This window comes from Rhinolophus sinicus, linkage group LG07 (assembly GCF_036562045.2).
Source record: "Rhinolophus sinicus isolate RSC01 linkage group LG07, ASM3656204v1, whole genome shotgun sequence".
NCBI lineage: Eukaryota > Metazoa > Chordata > Mammalia > Chiroptera > Rhinolophidae > Rhinolophus > Rhinolophus sinicus.
In genome coordinates, this window is record NC_133757.1 from 16740637 (window position 1) to 16766229 (window position 25593).

Genomic DNA, 25593 nt, shown 5'->3' on the forward strand with positions numbered 1-25593 from the left:
ATTTTAGGAAAGAGGCATGAAATAAACATTCAGCAGGTACTTGCTGGGGGAAAAATGAGTTGTACCATAATTAACAGCATTCCTCATAAATATAAAGCCCATTTTTTGAAGTTGATCCTAATTTTTATTATTACTATACTCTGTTCCTCCCTAAAGTACGAGAAGCAAACACAGATGTTACACATCTATTTCAAAGAATGTTATTTCTAAGGGAAGTACCTCACATGTAAAAGTGATTCTCAAAGGGTCAGGGAGGATACCTAAATTTTCTTCCTCTGGGAGCTTCAGGAGCGTGGATATGCCTCCAACTGGCTACACTCCCCACTTATTAGTTTATGTCAAGTGTTAAAGGAATCACTGCTTAATATTCATTCATTCCACCTTTAGTTCTTTTTAGCATTTGTCACATATTCAAGACTCTTCATTATCTTATCGCAACCAATAATAACAATGTTTTTGAAGTTTTATTAAGGTATAATTTACATACTATAAAATTCACCTATTTTAAGTGTAGAGTTCAATGAGCTTCAGTAAATTTATACAGTTGTGTAACCTTTACCACAATCCAGTTTTAGAATACTTTTATCACCCCAAAAGTTCCCTGATGTCCATTTGCAGTCCATCTCCACTCCTACCACTAACCCACCACTGATCTCTTTTCCATCTCTGCAGTCTTGCCTTTTTTGTAAATCTCATATAATGGAATCATTTAACAAGCACTCTTATGTATCTGACTTCTTTTATATAATGTTTTTGTGGTTCATCCATTTTGTTATATGCATGAGTAATCTGTTTCTTTTTATTGCTGGGTATTGTATTCCATTGTATAAATATGCTACCTTTTGTTTATCCGTTCACCAGCTGATGAACATTTCAATTGTTCCCAGCTTTTGGTGATTATGAATAATGCTATGACCATTCATGTTCAAGTCTTCCTGTGGATGAGTGGAATACGAGAACTTCATCTTAAAGAACAGTGCCTCACCTTGTTACACTGTACTATTAACATCCAAGTTATTTTTCACGCTTATGAAAATGGCCAACCATATGCGGTACATACTGGTACTTAATAGATACTAAATTTCTACTGATACTTAAATGTTTGTTTAAAAAATAAAAAGAAAAACATTACTCAGCTATTTCTGATAATATGCACCTCCAATTCGATTGTTAAAAACAAAAATAACTTTGTCTCCAATGAGTGTACCTGCTACAAATAAACTGACAGTAAGATCAGTTTCATACAAAGCAATTAATTAAGCCTAAGTTTCTCTAAAAGTCTTCTCAAAATATGTCAACATTTCATTAAAAAATACCTTGAGATCTACATGATTGGGCTCAAAGTATTCAGCTATTCCTTCAATTAGTAAGTACTTATTGAGTGTCAACACCGATTGTATAAATACTGTAATATTATGAAGTCTCTGCCCTCATGTAGCTCACATTCTATCATCCACTTTTTGCAAAAAAAAAGAAAACCACTAATAAATGAGGCAGGACTTACTAAGAAAATTACAACTATATACCGCACACTACCATACTATATCCTTACATTGTTAATCACCATGTAATTCTACTTAATTTATACATACTTTAAATTTTTTCAATTTTATATAGATATATCAATTTGTTTTTGTAAACAGGATTAAATATAGTACTTATGATAAATTCCATAAAAATATTAGACTTTGAGCTTTTGGTAGCAAACCTAATTAACAATGATTCTATAGAAAAATGAGATTCAAATATTTTTTTACATATAGTGCTATTTCCAGAATATAACCTGCCTTCCAAAGGACGAATGGATAACATTAAAATTATAATATTAAGTACACCAAACAGTTTTAGAGCCAGGCCTAGAAGTCTAGATTTTAAATTGTAACTTATGTGCATTGACTGTTATCAACAAAGGCTACTGAAAAAAATCCTAAGAGACTCCATATTAATCACAAAATATTGTCCAAAGTTTTTGTGGAAACTGAAGATCACTTTTATTGTTATTCATATAGAAGATATATACTATCACATAGGGCTATGGTGACCAAAACTAAAAACCTGAAAATTCACATCTTCTAATTTCAAGGCAAACTTACTACATTTTAATCTCTACTTTCTTTTATTGGATAAAAGGAAAGGTTCTTTACAGTTCCTCAAAGAGAATCCTATCTTGTCCCTGTCTAATTCATCAAAATAAGAATAAAGAAAAGTCAATTGCTTTATCAAAATATGACTGACTGAAAACTAAAACTATATTCCTCTATAATTTAAAAACGCCCATTTCAAATAGCTGCAAAGCTCTCCTCATGTGACCTCCACAAGTGGTGTTTAGTGTTCTCAAAAGACTATCAAAAATATGTCCTGTGATAAACAAAGGCAAGGAAAGAAAATCTGTAACAGTTACTTTCCCTTGAAATGTATGCAGTGACAATAACAAATCTAGTAAACCAAGTATTTTTTCTTGTAAGAAATTACTTAGATAAAAACGTAAGAAATTTCACTCTAACAGCAAGTGAGGGAATCCCTGTATCTCCTCGAATGCATGGTAAAGTTAATCAATGAACAAGTATATACTGTGAATCTACAGCATTTCTGCAACAACCTATTGTTGTTGTAGAACAACAATCTTTTTCTATAAATTTAAATAATTTACTCTGTACTGTCATCTGGCATAAATAAAAATGGCCCTGTTTATAATATATAACTGACTTGTATTATTTACCATTTTAAAATATGCATATCATATCTTTTCAAATATACTATAAGCTCCTCTATGGTAGAGAAGCATGTATAGCAATAGTTCTATGTACATAGTGTTTAAGTTCAGTAAATTTGGTTACTAATTACCTTTAAGAGATCAGTTTCAATAGTAAGTGAAAAAGTCAGGTGAAAAAGAGCACTGGTGGAAAGACATTAAAGCAGAAGGTACAGAGGACACGTTTCAGACATTTGGCAGAGCAGAAAAGGAGAGCACTAACACGTAGTTTTCAGGTTATAGTCACTGAGTCTTAATTTTTAAGTAAATTATTACTAAAGATTGGTTGTTAATCCCAGAGGAACAAATCCCAAGGATTAGCCTCATCTCCTAGTTCTACCTGTGGAAATTACTTTGCATACCAGCCCAATTTCTTCAAAAAAACCCAAAAAAAAACAAAACGGAGGGGGGTTCAGGTGAGGGGGAGGGAGTTCCACTTTACCTCACAGAATTGTTCTGAATTCAAATGAGATAATAATGTATGTTAAAGATCTTTATACACAAGTAGTATATTAAATGTAAGATGTTGTTATTATTACTGAAGAGGGATTCCATACTTTGACCCGACATCCTAATTCTTCATGCTTATCCTAAGGACGTAGGTGGACAAATGCACAAAGGATCTGTACAAAGATATCCACAGCAGCCCTGTTTGGAATAAAAAGATGGATGATTGTCTTAAAAAATTATGGTACACACATGAAAAAGAATATCATGCTGTAATTAAAAATTATTTAATAGATGTGTATGAACATGAAAAAATTTTCAGAATAAGTGAAAGTGAGATTGCAAAAGGTTCAACCTGGAACGCCTTCCTTCATTATCACACTTGATCAGGTCCTCTGCTATATCCCTCACAGGATCCTCTATTTCCCTAGTATTCAGCTCATCACAGTTTGAAATAACATATTTATATGTTTACTTGATAACATGTGTTTCCTTTATTAGATGGTAATGCAGATGGTACACACCACACACACACACACACACACACACACACACACACACGGGGAAAAAATTCTGCCACTGTTTTAAAATGTAGGAAGCCAAAATGTAAAATAAAACAGTCTAGCAAAAAAATACATATATACGCATACTTAAATTATATCAACACTACTGACCAAAAATGGGATCTAGGAATATATTTTGTCAAATCATACCATCAAACTTATTTTATTAGGTTAGTAACTGGAAAACTGTCTTCACTTAAAAAATGACAAAGAATCGTGCTATAGCCAAAAGGAGGCAATGCTATTTCATGTGTAAGGAGACATCTAGAAGAGACAGCTTTTTTCAGGTGAAAAGTCCTGCCTGGTTAGAATGATGCATATACTGCTTAAAACCCAGCTTGATATCAAGCTCAACCAACCACCTATAGCCATAATGCTTGGGCAAATCACTTACCATCTCTAAGTCACGTGTGATTTAATCATAAAATGGGTGACAATATCTTATCTTCATAAAGCAGATCACTATACCAGATGAAATCCTGAATTCCTTTTCTGTGATATGTGATCTTCCACCATCATATATTTAATATTCTGGCAAAAGGCCTCTCATCAAAAAGTAACAGAAGCAGTTATCCTACTGCCTTACAAGACATGATTATGTAAGTCTCCCTCAAAAGATACTTCCATAGAGGAATATATCCTTAAGAAACCCAGCAACAGCAAACTTAGGCTTGAATGAAGCATTTAATGGAAAGTCTGAGTTTGTTTAGAGTGTGGTATATAAATAATTCTTGAAAATTTTTCATTTAAACGTGGTTTTGGTGGAAGACAGAATACCACAGACCATATCACATAGGATATGTTAATTATTCGACATCTGGAAAATACTGAAGAACAACCGTTAAGAGTTTAACTGCTACTAATCTCTCCTCCTGTCCTGCAACTTTGGGAGCTTTCTATTAGACAAAGACACTGAAACTATTTCTTAATATAGAAAATTTGAAAAACATAGAAAAGTAAAAAGAAGCTTAACAAAAAATAATGCTTCATCCAATTAGTCTGTGAACAAATAGGTACATGTTTAGGACTAAAAACAGAAGGTATGGTAACACATTAAATGCAGAAGCACATGTAAAATCCAGCTATCTTCTATTAAGCCAGACATTAAAACTATTTATAAAAATGCAAAAAGAATAAGAACAGAAGATGTAACAAATCTCAAATTACTTTCACCGGGGAAAAAAAATTCTCTACAACTATCCTACAAAAAGAATTCACCACCACCAACTCAAAGAACTAATAATCCATCAATAAGACAGTCCCAAAAGATAAATCTGAAAATATAATACAATAATTTCCTCTAAAATATGACTAAAACATTTCATTATTCTGTAGTTGAAGAAAAGTTCAACTAAAGCCTTATAAGCAAAAGGAAAGTTGTTTTGTTTTTTAGTGTCCTCAATCTTAGCAGGTAGAACTGAAATATTGCTGCTGTGAGATTCTTTAGTACTAAAGAGAAGAAATTTTTCCTCAGCTTGAAATTCAAGCATAAATTAGTACATACTACTTTCTAGATCATCGTAAAATAATGATTATTATGTATGTGTCACAGAAACATACAAAATTTACTGACAACATTTGATAGACTTATGGTTCTTTGCAATACAAGTTTTGGTATTTTATTTTCATGACACAGGATGAGTGTTCTTTAAAATTAATTGTAACATTCTGTAGTCTACTATAATATACACGTTTACAGAATTGGCAGTTTGAACATTTATTCTTCAAATACTACACATTGTTTTCCTGTCCAAATGTATTATTATTAACACCCTTTAGACTACAAAGTAATCAGAGAGTTTGCCAAACAGGAGTTGCATATTTTTCCACCATTTCTCCTTCCAGAGTCTAATATAGTACTCAGCACATAAGAAAAAGTCAGTTCCAATTTAGAACAGTCTACCTGGAGTTTGAAACCCTTCGATTCTTTGAGAAACATCTATGTATATGATAGGTACTGGGAATATAAGTAGAAGAGGTTAAATTCCTGCCTTCATGGAGTTTTCAGTCCAACGAATGAGACATGAATTAATCAAACAATCAGATAACCCTATTTCTACAAACTGTGCTAAACACTATGAAGGAAAAGTAGGAGTACCATGAGGGATATGAATACCTGATCAACTCTGGCAGATGAGAAAAGGCTTTCCAGAAGTTATGATTGAGCTGAAGTAAGAGTGTTATTAGATACTATAAAGATAATTTGGCAAAAGGGGAAGAGAAATGATTCCCAGAAGAGAACAAAGTATGTGCAAAGAGATGGGAAACATGGTGTATTGAAGAAATTGAAAGAAGGCTAGCCACTATAATTCATCAGAATTGTATCTGGGGCAAGAGTGGTTGCAGGAATACCATTTAGGAGGCTATGGCAGTTGTCCAGGTGAGAGATGATGGTATCTTAGATTAGGAGGGTAATAATGAAGATACAAAACGAGGCAGAATCAAGAGATGCTTAGGAGGACATCAGTGTTACACTGAAGCCACACAGAGTAGAGTTAGTAGAGTTTTAGAGATGACAGAGCTTAAGATTTTTCAGTTGTGAGATGAAACAGTAAAGCAACTAGGAATTTGAGCTTATCTGATTGCTCAATGAGCCAGACAGCTGATTGCAGCCAGGTTCTCTAAGAGCAGTACCATTTTAGTAAGGGTGATTTTTAGGAAGTGTGCTAGTAGGACATGACCAAAAATACATTTATTTAAAAAACAATTATATATTATAGGTCCCAAATGTCAGTTAAAAGGATCCCAAATAATAAAATTACTGGGATTTACAATGTACAAACTTGTTAACATCACATTACTTTCTCTCCTTCCATGAAAATAAGATTTCAAGACTTGAGGGAAAGGAGGAATAGGAATTTATGAGTAAATTTGCAACATAAACTTATAAAATAACATTTTATGTTAGGAATATCATATGATACCTGACAATCTTAGGGGAAAAAAAGTTAACCAACATTGTATCTTAAAGATGCTACAGTGTCAGGGAAACAAATGTCATTTTATGACATACACGATACAAATGTTCACAATGCATAATAGGTTTTTGGCCAGTTAGCTCAGTTGGTTAGAACCGGGTGCTCTTAGGTGCTCTTAACAACAAGGTTGCTGGTTCGATCCCCACATGGGCCTCTGTGAGCTGCGCCATGCATAACTAGATTGAAACAACTACTTGACTTGGACTGGTGGGTCCTGGAAAAACACACTTATACAAAAGTTTAAAAAGAAATGCATACTAACAACAGCAACTTCCATATAGACAGCTTGTTAATTAGGAAAATAAGATATATACACTCATCACCTCTATTCCTTTCCTTGTTTCAGAGGACTAATAAAAGAGAATTTTTACAAGTCATCTTTCCTTCTGCTTTATGTATCCAGTATAATAAAATCTGTTAAATCCAGTAATAGGCTTAAAGTTAACAGGAAGTCTACAGTTTCCCCCTACAAATGGATTAACGACACTATCTCCCAAGTACCTTAGTACTGGAATTTGATCCTTGGCTCCCCTGCTTCACAAAGCAGAAATTTTGAAAAATGGTAAGGAGAAATCATTTCTAGTGTTTCACTTTAACATACTAGTTTTCATCTACAAGCCTCAGCCTAAACCCCCATATGAAGAGTCCTTGAGATAATATACCGTTTCCCCGAGAATAAGACCTAGCCAGACAATCATCTCTAATGCGTCTTTCAGAGCAAAAACTAATGTAAGATTCAGTATTATATTATATTGTATTATATTATTATATTAAAAACCCGGTCTTACATTATAGTAAAATAAGACCAGATCTTATATTAATTTTTGCTCCAAAAGACACATTAGAGCTGACTGTCCAGCTGGGTCTTATTTTCGAGGAAACATGGTATTCTAAAATCTATTTCTCTCTCCTCATATTCCCATGAAAAATTACCTTCCTTAGTCTTAGACGGTCCAATGTACACATATTTACTTTCCCTTGGGTACTGTAAGAACAACATGGCATGCTTGTAGCTTTACACATTTTCTGACATGCTGTGCTAAAACACAGTAATTAGCACTTTGGTCCCCCATACAATGGAATCCTAACAGAAACACTAGCATGAAAGAGAAACATCAGTCAAAACTCCAAGCTGAGGGCCGCCCGGTGGCTCAGGTGGTTGGAGCTCCATGCTCCTAACTCTGAAGACTGCCGGTTCAATTCCCACATGGGCCAGTGGGCTCTCAACCACAAGGTTGCCAGTTTGATTCCTTGAGTCTCGCAAAGGATGTTGGGCAGCACCCCTTGCAACTAAGATTGAACAGGCACCTTGAGCTGAGCTGCCGCTGAGCTCCTGGATGGCTCAGTTGGTTGGAGAGCATCCTCTCAACCACAGGGATGCTAGATGGACTCCTGCAAGGGATGGTGGGCTGCACCTCCTACCACTAGCAACGGCAACTAGACCTGGAGCTGAGCTGCACCCTCCACAACTGACTGAAAGGACAACTTGAAGCTGAACAGCACCCTCCATAACTAAGATTGAAAGGACAACAACTTGACTTGGAAGACAAGTCCTGGAAGTACACACTGTTCCCCAATAAAGTCCTGTTCCCCTTCCCCAATAAAATCTTTGAAAAAAAACTCCAAGCTGAGCAGTATAAGTCAACGGATGATAAAGACTTATTAATTAATGACCTGTAACATAATTGGTAAAATCTACAAATTCACATCTTATTTATGCCTGTATAATTTTTGAGTTGTTCGTAAAAATGTCACATCTGCAATGATGGGGTGGTATAGTGAGTGAATAACTAATGTAGTAACTGATCTTTAAAACTGTCAATAAATCAGTGCCGTAGAACTTCAAGGGGAAGAAAAGACCTTGGGCAGTATGTAGTCCATCCCCTCATTTTATAAATAAGGGCAGTAAGGAACAGAGAGAAAATGCAGTAAGATCACACACCTGATTTCTAGAAGATAAAGACTCAATAAATACTTGTAGCATGACAGAACCCAGGTCTGACTTCCTACCTGGTATTCTTCCTATGTCTTCAAATTTAAAAAATAATGTTTTTTTAAATTCATACATGGATTATAAAACCCATAAATTCCTGAATACAGTAGGTTTTAACTGTTGATGCCTTAAGCAGAGAAACTATGACGAGCAAGAAAATTTATATTTTTAAAATACTATATATCACGGTACATATTTTCATCCCAAACCTACCATACCACAACAAATCCTCTAGACCCACACCTAAATGTAAATATGGCATGTTAAGCTTATGGCTAATTATTTTAAAAGTTAAGTTTTAAAAATACAGAACAGTCTTAATGAAGAACAGAAGCCAAAAAAGGAAACATACAGCTTTAAAGATGAGTCAAAGGAAAAAGAGTGAATCTCAGTTTTGCTTCAGAGATGTCAGAAATGCAGAGTAGGAAGAGCCAGCCTTTTGAGCTCTGTTATCTATGGGAGCCTCAGGTTTTCTGCATCATTTAGTAGTAAGAGCCCTTACTCCTGCTCCCTCCCTAGGCGACTACTCAACTACCTGTCCGGAGTTACACAAACCCTTCAAGCAAACTTAAGTTACCCAGAGATTGCTGTGCCCCTCCAAAATGAATGTTTATATTCTCTAAAACAAATCTTTGGGAATCAGGAATAAAGGTCTCATTTAATTCTTCTTATCAACGGAAAAGGCAGCCTCTGCTGATTTTAAGATGGCTCTTTGAAAACTTCTTATACTAAGATGAATCCTTAGAATTCACTGGCCCTCTGGAACAAAAACAACGAAGAGCCAGTCAGACCCCAAGAAGTTTCAAAAAACGGATGTCATCTATGACTGAGTATATCCCGACAAGCATTTTGTAGGTCTGTGCTGAATGAAGAATAAGCATCTTTCCTGTTTTTCTTTTGGCTTTCAAAGCTCCCTTACTAATTCAATCTCATCATTAAATAAGAGGTAAAACTTCCACAGCGTCGTCTCCCCCTGCATTCTTAAACAACAAATAGACCATATCCACTAACTTCCTATTCTACCTAAAAATATATCTAGTGCTTTAACAAAACCCTGATTCTGCTTTATATCCTGCCTGAACTATTTCCGAGTTTTAAAAATTCTTGGATTATCCAAGTTTAAAGCTGGCCCAAGATTACTTTTAGCATGCAGTTGCATGCATGGACATATGCTGCCAAGTCTCTCAACTTAATGTCCCGTCAGTCACAGACCTCCCCACTTAATGCCAGCAAGAACTTTGGTTGTCTTTCCAGATTCTATTCCTTCCCTTCCATACAAAGTCAGGAATGATTCCTAGACCTTAGCCAAATCCCCAGGGCTAGTGGTAAAGGAACCCATTTGGCTGTTCAGTATTACTCCAGACTTGATAGTAGAGAACAGAGGTCAGTAGGGCTGGCACTTCTGCCTAAGTGTGTGCTCCTTCCCTCTGGCTGCCCTTTCCAAACCTCCCCACTTGCTACCTGTTGGCAGTGCTGGTATTGCTGCTCCCACTGCTGTGTTTCTGTGCCCGGCTCAACCTCCGTGAGGGCTTTGAATGCTGCAGCCGTGGACTCGGCATGGAGGGGAACGTTGAGGCATAGCCATGTTCACACTCTAAAGAGACAGCAAGAAAATAAAACGTGGTAAGAGGAATATACCCAAATCCATGGATCCACAGATCTAAAGTCCTTGCAGTAAAAGGTTAAAACCGGAGAAGGAAAAAGAGGTAATATTTTTTCACTCTTTTTGGTTGGAAGATAAAATGTCTAGTCCTTACCTGGATATCAAGCCCGGGACATTACATGCGGACCCAAACAACCACCTGGAAGGTGTATGGAACCTTCCTCTAACCCAAGTAACTTACCCCTCTACAAAATCCTTTTGTCCAAGAATTCTTGACTCAAACACACATTTCTGAGCACAGATATCACTCACCTCAATTATTTCACTTGCCTCAAAATTTTCTAAAAGGTGTCTCTCGAAGCCCCACATTTTTGTGTAGTTAAAATAATTCAATCACCTCGTTGCAGGGCATTTTCTCTCCTCAGAGTTCCTACTCTTTATACCCCAATCTCGACATCTCTTTTAGTCTCCATTGCCAAAGGCATCCCGTCGCATCACACCTCGATTCTCAGAAGCCTTCCCCGTAAGCGTGCGTCCTCCTCCCCGCTCGCAGCCGTTTCTCCCGCTCCGCCACCTGCGCCGCCCCCAGCCCTTCCAGCAGTTCGGTCCGCCCTCCGGCCTCCCAGGTGCTCAGGTGCGCCTCCCCTCTCGACCCTCCCTCCCCTCTCCTCGGTCCACCTCCCCTCCTCCCCCAGCTCCAGGTTCACCCTCTCCGGTTCTTCCATCTCCTCCCTTCCCTGCCCCTCACCCTCCTGCACAGACACAGACGCACACGCACCTCCCCTCACATGCATGCGCTCATGTATACAGCTCCCCTCACACGTGTGGCTTCTCACACCCCTCCCTCACAAACTAACACGCGCACGCCTCCCTATGCGCCCCCTCCTCACGCGCACCCCTCCGCACACGCGCACTCTCCACACACACACACACACACACCGCTCCTCACACGCACACCTCCCTTCACAGGCGCACCCCTCCTCACACACGCACCCCCTCACACGCGCACCTCCCCTCACACGTTCACTTCTCTCACGCATCTCCTCACACACGCATCGTCCGTCACACGCGCACCTCCTCACACACACACACCCTCACCCACAGCACCGCACTCCTGGAGCGGAGCAGGAGTGCGCGGGGTCAAGCGGAGGCGACGGCGCCCAGCCGTTACCTCGGTCCCGGCGCTCCAAAAACTCGGCCGCCTCCAGCAGGCGTTGCACATTGATCATCCGTACCCGCTCCATGGGCACCGCGGTGGCAAACGGGGCCTCTCCGCGCTCCCTTCCCCCGCCGACAGGAGGCGCCACAGGCAACTACAGTCTGGCACCGCCCCGGGACATCTGCGGCGGGCGGGCAGGCGGGCCAACCCCGCCACAGCTCGACTTTCAGTCAGCCGCCCCCAGGGCTCAGCCGCCCCCGCTGCTCCAGCAGCGATGCCCGCAGCCCGCGCGCGGTTTGTTTACCTCCCCTCCTGAGCACGGGGGAGGGGCGGGAGCAGCGCCGTGGCCCGCCCCCTCCCGCCCCTTCCTCTACCTCCTGGGAAATGTAGTCCCGCCCCCCCCCACGCCCGCTGCACGCTGGGAGTCGTAGTATGCACGCCGCTTTAGCGCGCCTGCGCTATTCCGAATTCCGCAATGGCCGCTGGGATTTGTAGTCCCGCCTGGCTTCTCTCTCCAGGGTATAAAGACTAAGAAGTTAGCTGGGTTTTGCTTCTGTGAGGGAAGGGTTTGAGCGTGCTGAGTCTACTCCTGGGAATCCCTTTTCTGAGCAACTCTCGGCGGGTACCCAGTAGCTGGAGAATTTTTTTAATCTGAAGTTCCAGTCCTCTATCCCCTACTACTTTCTCTTGTAACTTCTGTGCCTCAGTTTCACCCTTTTCAATATGTGCTGCTCAACAGCACACACAGAAACACTTGTTGTCATGCAGGGACTCTGGTCCTGCTCCCCACACAAGAACGCAGGATATGGTGAGGCCAGAAAGGAACACCCACGAGCCATAGATAGGGGAGTCATACCACTATATTCTCGCTGGCGACTGGGATGGAGACTCAGGAAGCAGGAGCCACATGATCTGCAATCCACCGCGTGCTTCTACCAACCAACCCACTGCAGCCACTGCAGTTATATCAATGGCTAATGGCTAACTGGTAACAGGTGATGGCCAACTAGTCACAGCTGATGGCCATCTACTACCTGAGCCAGCACCTTTCCACATGAGGCCGAGAGCCTGGAAACTGCTCTCTGGGACTCTGTCCTCACACTTATGAAGCCAAAATCACTGTTCAGAAACAAGGGATGATCCCATCAGAACCAGAGAGGGCTCTGTAAGGCTCTGCCACCTCAATCTCCACGCAGAGGTAAAATTTTTTAAGTCTTATTTTTGAAAACTTCTTTCTCCTCCCTCAGCCCCTCATTAGTGATTCTAGAGGCTAGAAAACCTCTCTGGTGCTGCAAGTGAAGGATATAACTCCCTGGGTAAGTGACTTGGTGCTCAAGTCACACAGGTTTCAGTTCAAATCCGGACTCTGCTACTTACACTAGGTGTGTGGACTCTTCAAGCCTCATTTTTCTCATGTGTGAAATGGATATAATTACTCCATTTATCAAAATGTTGAGGGCCTGCCACGTACTGTACTAGACATTTACAATGATAGAAACAGATATGGACCCTGCTATGAAGTGTATAATCAGTTGGGCTTATTGTGAAGATTAAATGAAATAATTCCAGCACTCAATAAATAGACACCATGATCATTTTTTCCACTCATGTTCTCCATAAACAGAACTGAAAGCAGTAGCTAACGAGAGCAGGGACCATATTAAAATAATGTCAATGGCTGCCCTCACCATCACCCTCTTTCCAAGTCCTCAATCTAACAGGTCCTCAAAGTCTAGACCAGAGTTACTCAGCCTCAGCATTTTTGACATTTGGGGGCAAATAATTCCTTCGGGGGAGTGGGGAAGGGACAGGCAAGCTGTGCATTGTGGGATATTCAGCAGCATCCCTGGCCACTACCCACTAGATGCCAGTAGCACACCACCAACCCTCAGGTGTGACAACCAAAAATATCTTCAGACATTGCCAAATGTCCTCTGGGGCACAAACTCATCCCTGTTTGAGAACCACTGGTCTAGGGAGAGGAAGGGCAAGAGAGTCCTAACTGTTGAATGCTCTAGGAACAAGCTGGGAATTGTGTAAACATCCATAACTTTTCCCACCCTGATTATTTTAACCTGCTGGTGGACATCCAAAATGACAGGAAGCTCCTGGTGAGGGGAGAAATTCCAGTGGCTACTGCAGAAAACACCATCTCAAAATGAAAATCTTACTCTCAAAAATGTCATGAGCTCCATACTACATTTTAATACCACCCCTGCTTTTTTTAAAGTGAACGAGATTTCTAATGAGATCAAAAACTGCAAAATTCTGCCAGTTCTTTAAAATATTATACTTGGCACCACATTTAAGAATCAAGTAAATGTTCCATCAAATGCAGGGAGACCCAAAATGAGAGGTGTTCACAAACCACTGGAGAATTAATTTTTTTAATAAAGGCTTTAAAACAGGAACTGTGCTTTTTCAGCTGTTGGCTAGGTCGCTTAAGATCTAGGCTTTCCCATTGGGTGTTGGTAATAACCATCCTCCACCGTCAAAAAAGGACATGTTGGGTAGGGGAAGAATAGATTTAAAAGAAAATATCTATTCACTCACAATATCTATTAGTTGAGGGTAGAAATTATTAGGTTGAAAGTTAGTTTCTACCACTTGTAGAACCCCTTTAAGCTTTAGATCCCAAATTGCTAAGAGATACTCCAGGAATTTAAAAGAGGTAGTTTTATGACAAATAAACGTCTACTCAATGGGAGGTAAATCGTGTGATATGCAATCAAGAAAAAAGTACAAACTGAAAATACACACGGGTTTAAGATGGTTTAAATCCATAGATCATAAGTTCTAGCAGGTATCAAGAGAAAGCAGGATGTTGGTGCCCGTGCCTGGCTTTTCACAGTTGACCCCCAGATGAATTAACCAGTCCTTTTTTTAGAGCCACAGCCAAGGAGATAAGAAGACGGAAAGTAGGGTGGGAGCCACCAAAAGGCCACCTGGATATGTTGAAGAAGAGGAGAGGTGATAGTGGGCAATGGACCGTGTTAAGGGCTGATTTATGTATAGAAATATCCAGCCTTTTCTAACAGCAATCGAAAGTGCCACTTCCTTCCTTCTCCCTGCTTTGGGTGACTCCTGCAGTTCTTGCTTGGACATTAGCCACAACGGCCTCCTACAACACTAAGCTTGGGTCTGTAGCCTCAAGAGAGTGATGTTTGGTAACCACAAACCATCCCTCAGCACCAGTCCCAGCCTAGAGGAACCCAGAGGCCACCATGGCCTTTCTTTTGCTCACATGAACAAATGCAGATGGGGAAACTGAGGAGAAGCATGGCTTCCAAAGTCTACAGACAAAAGAACCTGGAATCTTACCTATAGTCTTTGGTTCTGTCCTCTCCCGAAAGTAGCTCTCTCAGGGAGTCTCATTTGAAGATGGAAAAAGTCCCCCAGAGTCCTCCAGGCCTATAACAAACATAGCCCGATGGGGACAATGTGCTTTCTGAAGGAAACAGGCAAAGCTCACTGTTCTTAGGGGTCATTTCCCTGCACACTTAGTCAATGCAGATTTTCAAATGATTTATTGCAGACTCACGAACAATGGAGGAGGCTGGTCTGTGTCACATCTTTTCTGCAGATAGAAGAGATGGGTAAAGGGGAAGGGATCATGAGGTGAAGCTACAAGTCCAAAGACACTGTGCTGGTGACACAAGGGGCTTCAGAGAACTTCCCTGAAAACTACAAGGTGCTTACCACGCAGGGCACTGTTTTCTGCAATTATCTTTAAGGATAAGGGAAATCAAATAATCAAGGTTGGGGACAGGGAAGGGTGAGTCCTCAGCTCCTAAATGAGAGCCGTAACAGTTATACATTTTTCCATCCCCCACCCCAAAATGACAATTGCAGACCCCCCTTCTCCTCCCTTCAGAGCCCAGAAACGTGAAGAACAGCAGAAAACCTTTCCCTCTGCCCAGTGAGTCAGCCTTGCCTAACTTCATGCGTAAGCTCTCCTCAAGTCAGCAGCAGCTCAGAGCTGCGGGTCTGTGTGCAGCCGAGATAAATTTGGGTCTAGAAGGGATGACGTAATGCTAAACCCGAGAGGTAGCTGCCGCCTCCCAGAGCTCCAGTCACCAGGGCTGTCTGCTGACATCCCAACCACACGGAAAAGCACCAAGCGACCCAGGTGCCTGTGCTGGGGAGAAAGGGACAGAAAGGACGTGGGGGTGGGAGCAAACAGCAGAGGAAGACAGCATTAATCTGAGAGCACTGAATCTGGAAGTTTGTTGCTTTTTAACTTCAATTTTCTGGTGAGATCAGGCCACTGGCTGAGGCTGAAACAGCTGCACTTGACTTGCATCCTGGCCTATCTCTTCCCTCTTATAGAAAAGGACTTCTTACATTTTATTAAATGGACCTTACTACAGCAGCCTAGTTTGGTGATTATAATGGATTTGTTATTTGTTAATCTCTCAAATGTCCCATTCCTTCGTTTTTTGCATTAACTTAGACCCAAGAAGAAATCTGCATTGCAGGACTCAATTAATATGCATATCTAAGTGGCTTGCTTACTAGGGGAGCATCCCACTTGGAGGTACACCAGACAAGGTATTCAGGAGGATTCTGCTAGGGCCATGCCAGATGAATGTTCCCCCAAATAACACTTCATGGTTTATTTCATGGAAGTTTAGATCACTGAGCTTACTGCCCAATCCAGTCTTCATTTTTCAGATGGGAAAACTGAGGCTCAGAGAGATATGGTAACATACCCAAGGCCACACAGCTGTCTATCACACAAGGGGTAGGACCCAGACCTACTACAGACTCTTGTCTTGTGCTCTCTACCCATCTCCAGAATTCTTTTTCTGGTTGATAAGTGTTTTTAAAAATATATAAATAAATAAAACGGAGTGAGTGTTCTGGTCTTTTAACTTTGTGGAGCCCCAACCTTTAAATATCAAGTAACATTTCAAAGGGATCCCAAGCCTGCTTTAGTTTTCTATTCAAGGTTCATTCTTCTCTGAGGAGAGGTTAGCCTCAGAGTCAACTCCTCTGCTGGTGGTGATGACCACAAGCCATGGGCCAACCTCACACTACACCGCTTTAATTAAAAAACCACCACAGGTAAATATTCTCTGTCGTATGGCAGTACATAGTTTCCTTCATTACAGATGCCCTCCAAGTATTTTATTCAGATGACACTTCACATTTGTTGCTGTAGTCACATATGATTATTCTCCTTTAATGTGTGATGAGAATCATTTATACCGGTAGATTGTGTGACTTTCAGCCATCTTTGGCACATTGCCTGTTCAGCCAGGGTATTGCTATTCTTTTGAAACACTGCTCATTCCATGAGTTAATATTTTGTTTAGAATTTTCACGTCTATATCCAAAAGCAAGAATATACTATAATTTTTTGGTTGCATTTATCGGGTTTTGGATGCAATGACCTATTCGTTCAAAGTTAGATGCAACTTAATTTGAAAACCTTAAAAAAAAAAAAAAAGAGCTCGCCAGAGGCTTCCCCTGCTGCTAAGAGGATGCCCCACATTCTTGCCACAGCCCTGGGTAACCCTCCATCCCCCGCCAGGAGGCTGCCTAGAGTTTCTCGGCCCCTACCCCTTGGCATCCCCTCTCCCTTCCAGGCAGTAGAAACTTGTGGAGATCTCTCTTTAAGCCGATCCAGGTACTGGACATTAAATCACACACCAAGCCTTGCTGCCTTGTGGCTGAGTTCTCAGCTCAGGTGCGCAGTTTAGAATAAAAATACCAGGCCCTTGCCTGCCAAAGACATCGGTAATCTATCTCTTCTCAATCCAGCATCCTGATTCTAGGATTCTGGGATTCTCCAGAGTTCCTAGAATAATATACCACTATTTGCCTACTAGTAGCTGCCACATAATGAGAGCCAACTATGTGCATGGTGCTGCTTGCACAGTCAGTTCATTTAATCCTCAGCACACCTCTGAGATTCCTGATTCACAGACGAGGCCCAGAAAGGTTAAGTGATTTGCCCAAGGTCACACAGTAGCTAGTGAATAGATTCAAACCTGGATTTTTCTAACTCTTGGACCCCACAGCACACAACAGGGTATGTCCAGTTGGACATAGTCAAACAAAATTAGTTAGGGCAATGGTCTCAACCAGGGGTAATATCATCCCCCAGGAGGCTTTGGAAAGGTGTAGGAGTATCTTTCTTGAGTGTCACAATGACTTCGGGGTTTGCTGGCATTTAGTGGGTGGGAACCACGGATGTTACATCCTGCAGTGTTCTGTACAAATCTGCACAAGAACTGTCTCACCAATGGCTCCCTTGTTGGGAGACACTGGATCAGAAGGTTAAAGGCAGAAAACTCATCATTCATTCAACAAATATTCCTTAAGCATCTACTGTGTGCTGGGCACTCACTTAGATGCTAAAGGTAGAATAATGAACAAAACTAATTATGGCTCCTGTCCTTAAGGTGCTTGTATTCTAGACTGACAGACTGATGACAAGCAAGTAAAATCATTGTCAATTGTGATAAGCTGGCTAAGGGATCAATGATAAATGAGGGTGGGGGCAGCTTTAAGTGGGTGGAGGGGAATCCCAGGGGCTGTCGGGCCAGCTTCTCAAATTTTAGTGAGCACACGAATCACCTGGAAACTGTGGTAAAATGCAGATTTGGATTCAGCAGTTTCGGGTTGGGGCCTGGGAGTCCCATTTCTGACAAGTTCCTCACAGACACCAAGACACCTCATCTTCTCACCACACTCACTCTAAACAGTAAGGGTGAAGACCATGCAAGGAATTTGGATTTTATTCTAAGTGAGACGGGAAAGAAACTATTGAAGGGTTTTTAAACAAGTAAGTGACATGAATCCAGTTGTAGTTAAGATCACTCTGGTTTCCTAGATCTCGATCGAGGAAAGGAAGAAGTTGGACCTAAGCTGTTTGACGGAACCAGCTGGCCGATGCTGTCACAGTGGCAGCCAGGGCCTAAAGCTCATCTCTGTAGCTCGCACTTGCCTCTCTCCTCTGGCTTCTCTGGCAGAAGCCCTAGGCTGCAAGCATGGGCCAGACCAGTTGTCCTACAAGCTTGGGCACCTAGTACAGCCTGACAGGGTGTGGATTCACACCCCCGACACCCTAGCATGCAGAGCTACAGGAGCCCTACTGGTTGGGTGAGTGCCCCAGGGGTTGCTGGGCAAGGTAGTGCTGCACGTGCAAGTAGCAACACCCTAGACCATCACCCTCTAGAAAAAAGGGCCCTATCTGGCTTCAGTGTCAACACTCAAAGAGCTCTGGAAGATTTTGGCTGCCCTAGGATGAGTGGGGAGTAAAGGAAGTCACTCCAGGGAGGCATTCCCCAGGGGACCCTTAGCCTGGACTGCATACATTCTAGATTCCATTTCTTGCCTCTTGTTCCCTGAGGCTTCTCCCAGAGCTCTAAGTTTTCAGAGGAAGAAAGAAAACCCTGGGTGTGAGTCTCAGCTCCACTCTTTGTTCGTACTATGTGGCCTTGAGAAAGTCAGTCTGCCTTGCTAAGACTAAGGCTTTCCTCATCTATAAAATGAGGATCATTATAGCACCCTCCTGGTGGAGGATTTAATATAAAACACTTAGCACTGGGCCGTATCATTATTCCTTAGGAAAACAGAGACTTGTCAACAACACCCTTGGGACAGGTTATCAGCCTCCCAGGAGACGGACAAGAATTATTTAATGGTCTTTTATTTGTCTATCATTTGCACTGGACTGCAGAGCTGGAACTGGAGTCCATACATACTGCACTTTGAAAGCACCGGTCACAGTGTTTGGCTCGTGGCAAGTTTTAGAAATTGTTTGTTGAATTGAGCTAAATTTTACAGCTGGTAGGAAGAAAGAAAGTTGTATGCAAGGTACTCAGAGTTTTGGGAGTCAAAAATATAGTACACAAGGTCAAGTGCGGTGGAGGAAAGAAGAAGATAACACAGGTGAATGCCATAAGGTAGTTCTGAGTCCCAGTAGAAGTAAAAACAAAGGCCATCTGAGCTCCCACTTGCTACCCATGGCCAGAAACAGAGCTACCTTAGGCATGCCCTCCATTCAAATATCCTTGCTAATGGCAATAAAGACACAGAGTAAAATATCTCACATAGTAGGTAAACCAAGTCCCCTTTTACCAGCTTTAGTTTGAATTTCCCAATCTCCCTCTCTCATGAGACAGGGAGATTATCTTCCTAATTTTGCTGTTTATCTTCCTAATTTTGCTATTTAAATGTCCTTAGTAGACGCTCAAGTTGGATATTAGAGGTATGTGGCCAAGGGCATGTTGTGTGCCAGAGTGGGCTTGGGAGGAACATTGGTATGGACAACCCCCCCCCCCCCCAAGTACAGAATGCCCCCATCTGTAAAGAACTGAGAGTGGAATGTGTCTGTTTACAAGGCTGCTTACACAGTACTTGGTTTCCTAAGTTCAGGCAGTTTAAAAAGAAGGAGGAGGAGGAGGAGGAGGAAGAGAAGGGGGAGGAGGGGGAGGAGGGGAGGAAGTCATCAGATCTGTAAAAATTACAAAGACAAACACAAAACAAAGGATTTTAAACATGGAGGGCATGGAGGGGCGGAAGTACAGGGAGGAGAGGACTATTCCTTTTGGAAGCCCAAGATAAATTTTTGTTCTATCTGTAATGATGGCTAAAACCAAAGACACAAAACCCAAGTCAGATGCAACCCCACATTGCTGAAGTTCACTTTAAGACAACTGAATTTCTAAAACCTGCCAGTGGAATAGAGTATACACTCCATGAGGAAAGGGACTATACCTCCGAGACCTAGCACAGTGCCTGACATAACGCAATATGTACTCCCATAAATACCAGTTTAATAATGGACAAAATCACCAAATCAAGAGAATTCCTGCCACGTAATTCCACATTTTATAAAACCATTTGCCACAAGGGCCTTTTAAAGAGAAGCTCTCTAAATTTTTTTAAAAGGGATCCTACTTACATATATTTCATGGAGATGTATTGCTCAAAATAAGAGTCACCTGAATTTTCAAAATATTTCACAAGCCAGGGGCCCAGCATAACATTCTGCCAAGATGAGGAAGCAAAGAAGGAACCACCGGCTCGGGGAGGATGGCAAATGCCCCATTATTTTTGGCCAGAGAGATTAAGTCAGCTGTTGACAGCTTTACCACCTCCAGCCAGGCCACTCAGGGACAATGATATCAGAGACAATTACTTCCTTTTAGTTTAGCAGACGAGCTAGAGAGCAGGTGTCTGTCCCTGAGGAATTAAGCCTCTCTCTAGTGTGAGCCCAGAGCTCTACCCTCTACCCCCAGAAGGAGGTTCCCACTGGGAAGACTTGAATTCCTCCTCTTCAGTTCAGGCTTGGGTAGCCATCCAGTGGCCATCACTGCCTTCAGGCTCCACCCACTCCTCCTCTACCTCCACCACCACCACCACCACCACCACCACCACCACCACCACCACCACCACCATCACCACCACAATGTAAAAGAAAATGTCTTTTCTAAATGGCAAATACAAATTAGCTTCATTTAGAAAGACTATTGAGAATGTTGCAATGACCTTTGCAATAACTGGACACACCCTAGAATCAGTAAACCAGGTTTCAGAATTGCTGACTTTATGAGCACCTGACCTGTAAAGTAAAAGCCCAGTCTGGGGCTCGGCCTGGGACCCATTCTCACATCAGGCAGGAGGGAACACAACCCAGAAGGACCTGGTTGTACATCTGCTGTGTCCTCTTGAGCAAGCCACTGTCCCTCTCTGGGCCTCAGGCTCCTCATCTGTATAGTGAGGATGATGGATGCCCTGTGACCTCTGGGGCTCCTTCTGACCCTGACACTCTGTCTTACCTCCTGACTCCTTTGAAAACAAAACCCAAAATGGAGTGGAAGGAAGAGTGGGAAAGGGAAGAGAATCGTTCAGAAGGCCAGAAGGCAATAAATCTCCCCCCATTTCTGCCTGCTGAAAATTGTTCCTTTCATTCTGCATGAAGATTCCCACTTCTTGCTGGGTTGTTGCTTTTTTACCTCTCTCTCTCTCTCTCTCTCTCTCTCTCTCTCTCTCTCTCTCTCTCCCTCTCCAAAAGCCACAAAACCACAACTCACCTCCCCAAAACAGGTCATTTGGAAGCCAGAGCTGTTGGGGGTGAGGTGTCTCAGGCCTGGCAAACTGGTGGTATCTAAGTGAAGACCAGGCCAGGGCAACCATGTGCTTCTCCTCCAGAAACCCAGTTTAAATCAATATTTATCCAACTGTATTTATAGAAAGTGGTGGTGGTAGGGAGCAGGGGGTGGGGTGGAGAGGCAGGGGGGATCTAAAACAGAATAAGCCACAATGACTGATGCAAATCTTTGTGGCCAATTCATTTCTGCAGGGCCGGGCTTTTTTTTTTAAGGCAAAAGACCCAGCTTTTGATGAACCTGCTGTTGGCCCCAGTACCATAGCAACAGCCCCAAGTCCTCTAATATGTCCAGAGGACACACTTGGGAAAGGCAGTGGGGGCAGGGGTGGGAGGCAGGGTGTTTCCTAGGAGCCTAAACTTGAGTTAAGGCCAGGAGTGTTGAACAACTCTGAAAAACAAACCCTCTCTGGTTGGCTATTTTGTCTCCAGCCTCACTTCTCAACCTTTTCTAAGCAGGGTGCGCTCAGGAAGACCTTGGACAATCAACAGCGTGTTTAAAACACCAGCTCTGTTTTAGGTTGCCGGGTGACCTTGAGCAAGTCATTTCACCTTTCTGGACTTCAATCACTGGCTGTAAAATTCGTAACTACATATATGGTTAAGGCTGCAGGCTTATTCTAGAATCAGAGGCCTAGGTTTCCAAACTCAGTCCTGCCACTTACTAACCATATGACCTTTGGATAAGTTACCCAGCATCCCTGCTCCTCTGTTACCAGCTCTGTAAATGGGTGTAATAAAATTGCTTGTGTCATGGGGTTATTGTGAAGATTGAAAGAGATAATGCATGTTTAGCCCCATACTTGGTACATAGTCAATGCTCAATAAATGGTAGCCAGTACTGATACTAAGCAATGCAATTAGTTGCTGCTGCTGCTGCTGCTGCTGCATGCAGGCACCCTCTTCATTTTCTTCAGTTTTACTCCAGACTTTCGTTTAGCCATCCTCAGATAAACATCTTCATTTCTGAGTGTGTCAATAGGAGAGTGTTTTGGTCTAGGAGGGAAGGTAGGTGAACCTAAGGCCCTGACCCCTTTCCCTGGATCCCGTCCACAGGGCACCCAGTCCCTGGGAGCTCTGGGACTCTAAAAGCCACAACAATGTCCTTGAAAGTCTACTTCTGGCACTTGCCAGTGGGCAGAGATCATATTTAAAACTGGAAAAAACGTTGAATCTGGGGAACATAATTTAGGATGCAGAGGAAATAGAAGCCTGATTTAAGAATGCTCTTTACACAAGTGCACCAAAAACAAATACCCCACTCTACCCCAGCATAAATCAACCCATAGAGTTTTCAGAACAAAGCAATTGCACATAGTAGGTACTCATGCATACTTGTGGAATAAATTAATCATAACATGCCTGCCATGCAGAAATGTGACGTGCTTGAACACTAGCTGCCATCAAAGCCTCAATTTTAGCATAAATTGCCCTAATACCCTGCTCTCTAAGCCAGTAACTGATTCGTTTTCAGAGTCACAGCTGATGATAGTGTATACACTTCCAGCTCTCCAGGCTGAACTACCATCTCCTTGTAGGCTTTGGTCTTTATAGCCCAAGGGCAGTCAATGTCCATTATTGGGGATATCCTCCCTCCTTGGAAGAGATCAGTGTTTCCCTCTCTTCTCCAAGTCTTCACAAAGTCTGCCATGTATCCCCCACCTTCAAACCTGATTGCTATGCCATAGTCCGTAAATGCCAAACCAAACCAATCAAAGAATGTGTATTACGGGTCTCCTCTATGCCCAGTGGCATGCTATGTGTAACAGTGACATACACTTAAATACTATAGATGATCTGTTCCCTTAAGATGCTAATCACCTCCCAGTGAGGATAAAGCAAAGACACAGGAAGCAAGAAAAGAATCACACGGTATTGATTATCAAAGCTCAGAGAAGTGACTATGTATTGAGTACTTACTATATTTCAGGTACCTTCAACGTTTTACTTTAACATTTTAACACTTTAAGTGTTTAAAGGGAGTGCCTCATGTAGTTGTTCAGCAATGATGTGAGGCTGGTGCTATTGTTATGTCCATTTTACAAAAAAGAAATGGAACCTCAGAGAGGTGAGGTGCCTTGTGCCCAATGTCACACTGCCAGGAAGCAGCAAAGGAGGAGTTTGGGCCCTGCTCTTGGTGACTGTAAAGTTTCCCTTCTCTCAACTACCCTCACTGAAGAACTAGCCAACCGAAGCTGCCTAGAGGAGGTGTGAACTAGCCTAGGTCTTGACAGTGAGTAAGATGCGCCTAGCGCCAGGGGAGTAAGAGTATGAGGACATTCTAAAGAGAGGGAAGAGTGTGAGTCAAGTACAGAGGCACGACTGTGATGTCTGTTTGCTGGTGGACCTGCTGGACAGGAACGGAGGTTAAGTCAGGAAGGCAGGGTGGGGCCAGATGATAGGACACAGCTGCAGCTCCCTCCATTAGCAGGAAAAGGCTGCTCCTTGGCTGGTTCATTTCCCTAGGACAATACCTCATTCTCAAACCCAGGTGGTCCATGCCAGAGAGCAGCCCATGGCTTCTACTCCCATTTAACCATTCTTCTCTATCTTAAGCATTTGCCCCCAAACCACCTTCCCCAGACCCTGAGAAGACCATTTCCGTCCTCTAGACCTTTTTACCTGTTACAGTAGCTTCCACTTGCCTGTCAGACAGCTTTTATGCACACAACCCTTTGTGAATCTTTTTCTCTTTCAGTTTTAACCTTTTCCAAAACAGGAAGTAAATATTTTTCTAATTACCAGTCAGTCCTAAATTGCCACTCCTCCACTGGACCCCAAAATGGATTGATGCCAGAGGTTATTTATATATAATTTCTGAATTTGTGATTACAGGGTCACAGTCCCCGTGATTAATATTTCTGGAGGCCTTTAGTTTGAGATTATTGGAGATTCACACCAGTTGGCGCTTAGGGACAATGTACCTGCCTTTCCTAGGGTATGTTGCCCTGCACAAAGCAATCAATACTTGGTGACTTAACCTGAACCCTCTCCCCGGAAGAAAACTCACCATTCTCTGCTGGGAATAATTCAGCACTATGGCCACAACTTGGTGAGCACTCCTAGAACAGAAACCTTAACGAGGCAATGAAAAGCAGTTCTAGCAACAATGTAAAATAAGGCAAGCTCTTGCCAAGTACTTCGCAAACAACAGTAAAAACAAAACGCGTGAACGCGTGACCGGGTTCTATCGGTGCATTTCGAGAAGGTCTTACAGAACCCGAAATGGAGAATCGAATCGAGGCTCAACAGCCATCTCCCGGGAGAAGAGCTTCCCTTTAAGAAGGGATTGTACCAGCTGGCCTCACTACAGCTCCCAGAGATTTCCTGGCTTGCCTCCTAGCCCCACCCCCTGTCTCTGGCCTCAGCAACGCGTGACGTCATAGGAAGCTGCAGCTGCCGATTGGCGGAAACACGCAGCTAGGTCAAGTCCAGTCAGAGGAAAGAAGTTTGTCTCCATGTGGAAACCATGTGTCTCTAGCTGGGAGGGGGAAGAGGAGGAGGCGGAGAAACTAAGATCAAGTGATTACAGGGGAACTGGCTGAAAGGAAGGCGGGGAGGTTGTGCACCTGAGCCGGCCAGTAATGACCTTTGCAGTAGTGACCTAAAAAAAGAAAAACAACCCAAAACTTGCCCAACAGACAAAACTTGAGCCCTCCCATCACAATAATAATTAAAAAGCCAGGGTCCCTGCTTCCTTCCAAAAACCAGGGACCTGGGAAATGCTGGAATCCTATAGGAAAGCCAGATCCCCATCCCTCCTCCCAACAACTGAATGATGTAAGCGTTTCGGAAAGCGGGGCTCTGAAGCAAAACAAGCCCCGCGCGCGCGGAGCGACCCGCAGTGCCGGAGCCCGGCGCACGCACGACCCGCCCCCCGACTCGCATTATTGCTGTGCACACGCGGATCGCCGTGACGCGCGGGCATTGTGTGCAGCGAGCAGAAAACAACAGAGAGCGCAGCCAGCGCAAAGA

The 25593-nt window shown here is 42.5% G+C and overlaps 1 protein-coding gene across 3 annotated transcripts in view; it reads right to left on the reverse strand.

Moving 5' to 3' along the window:
* Positions 1-25593, reverse strand: part of MXI1 (MAX interactor 1, dimerization protein) — a 73653-nt gene that overhangs the window by 44888 nt on the left and 3172 nt on the right. For 2 of the 3 annotated variants that reach the window (XM_019725104.2, XM_019725106.2), the window contains exon 2: positions 10195-10327. In XM_019725104.2, the coding sequence (XP_019580663.1) occupies positions 10195-10327 (133 nt within the window). Of the gene's footprint in view, positions 1-10194; positions 10328-11507; positions 11823-25593 lie in introns of those variants that run through there. The other variant, XM_019725105.2, reaches the window with a different exon arrangement.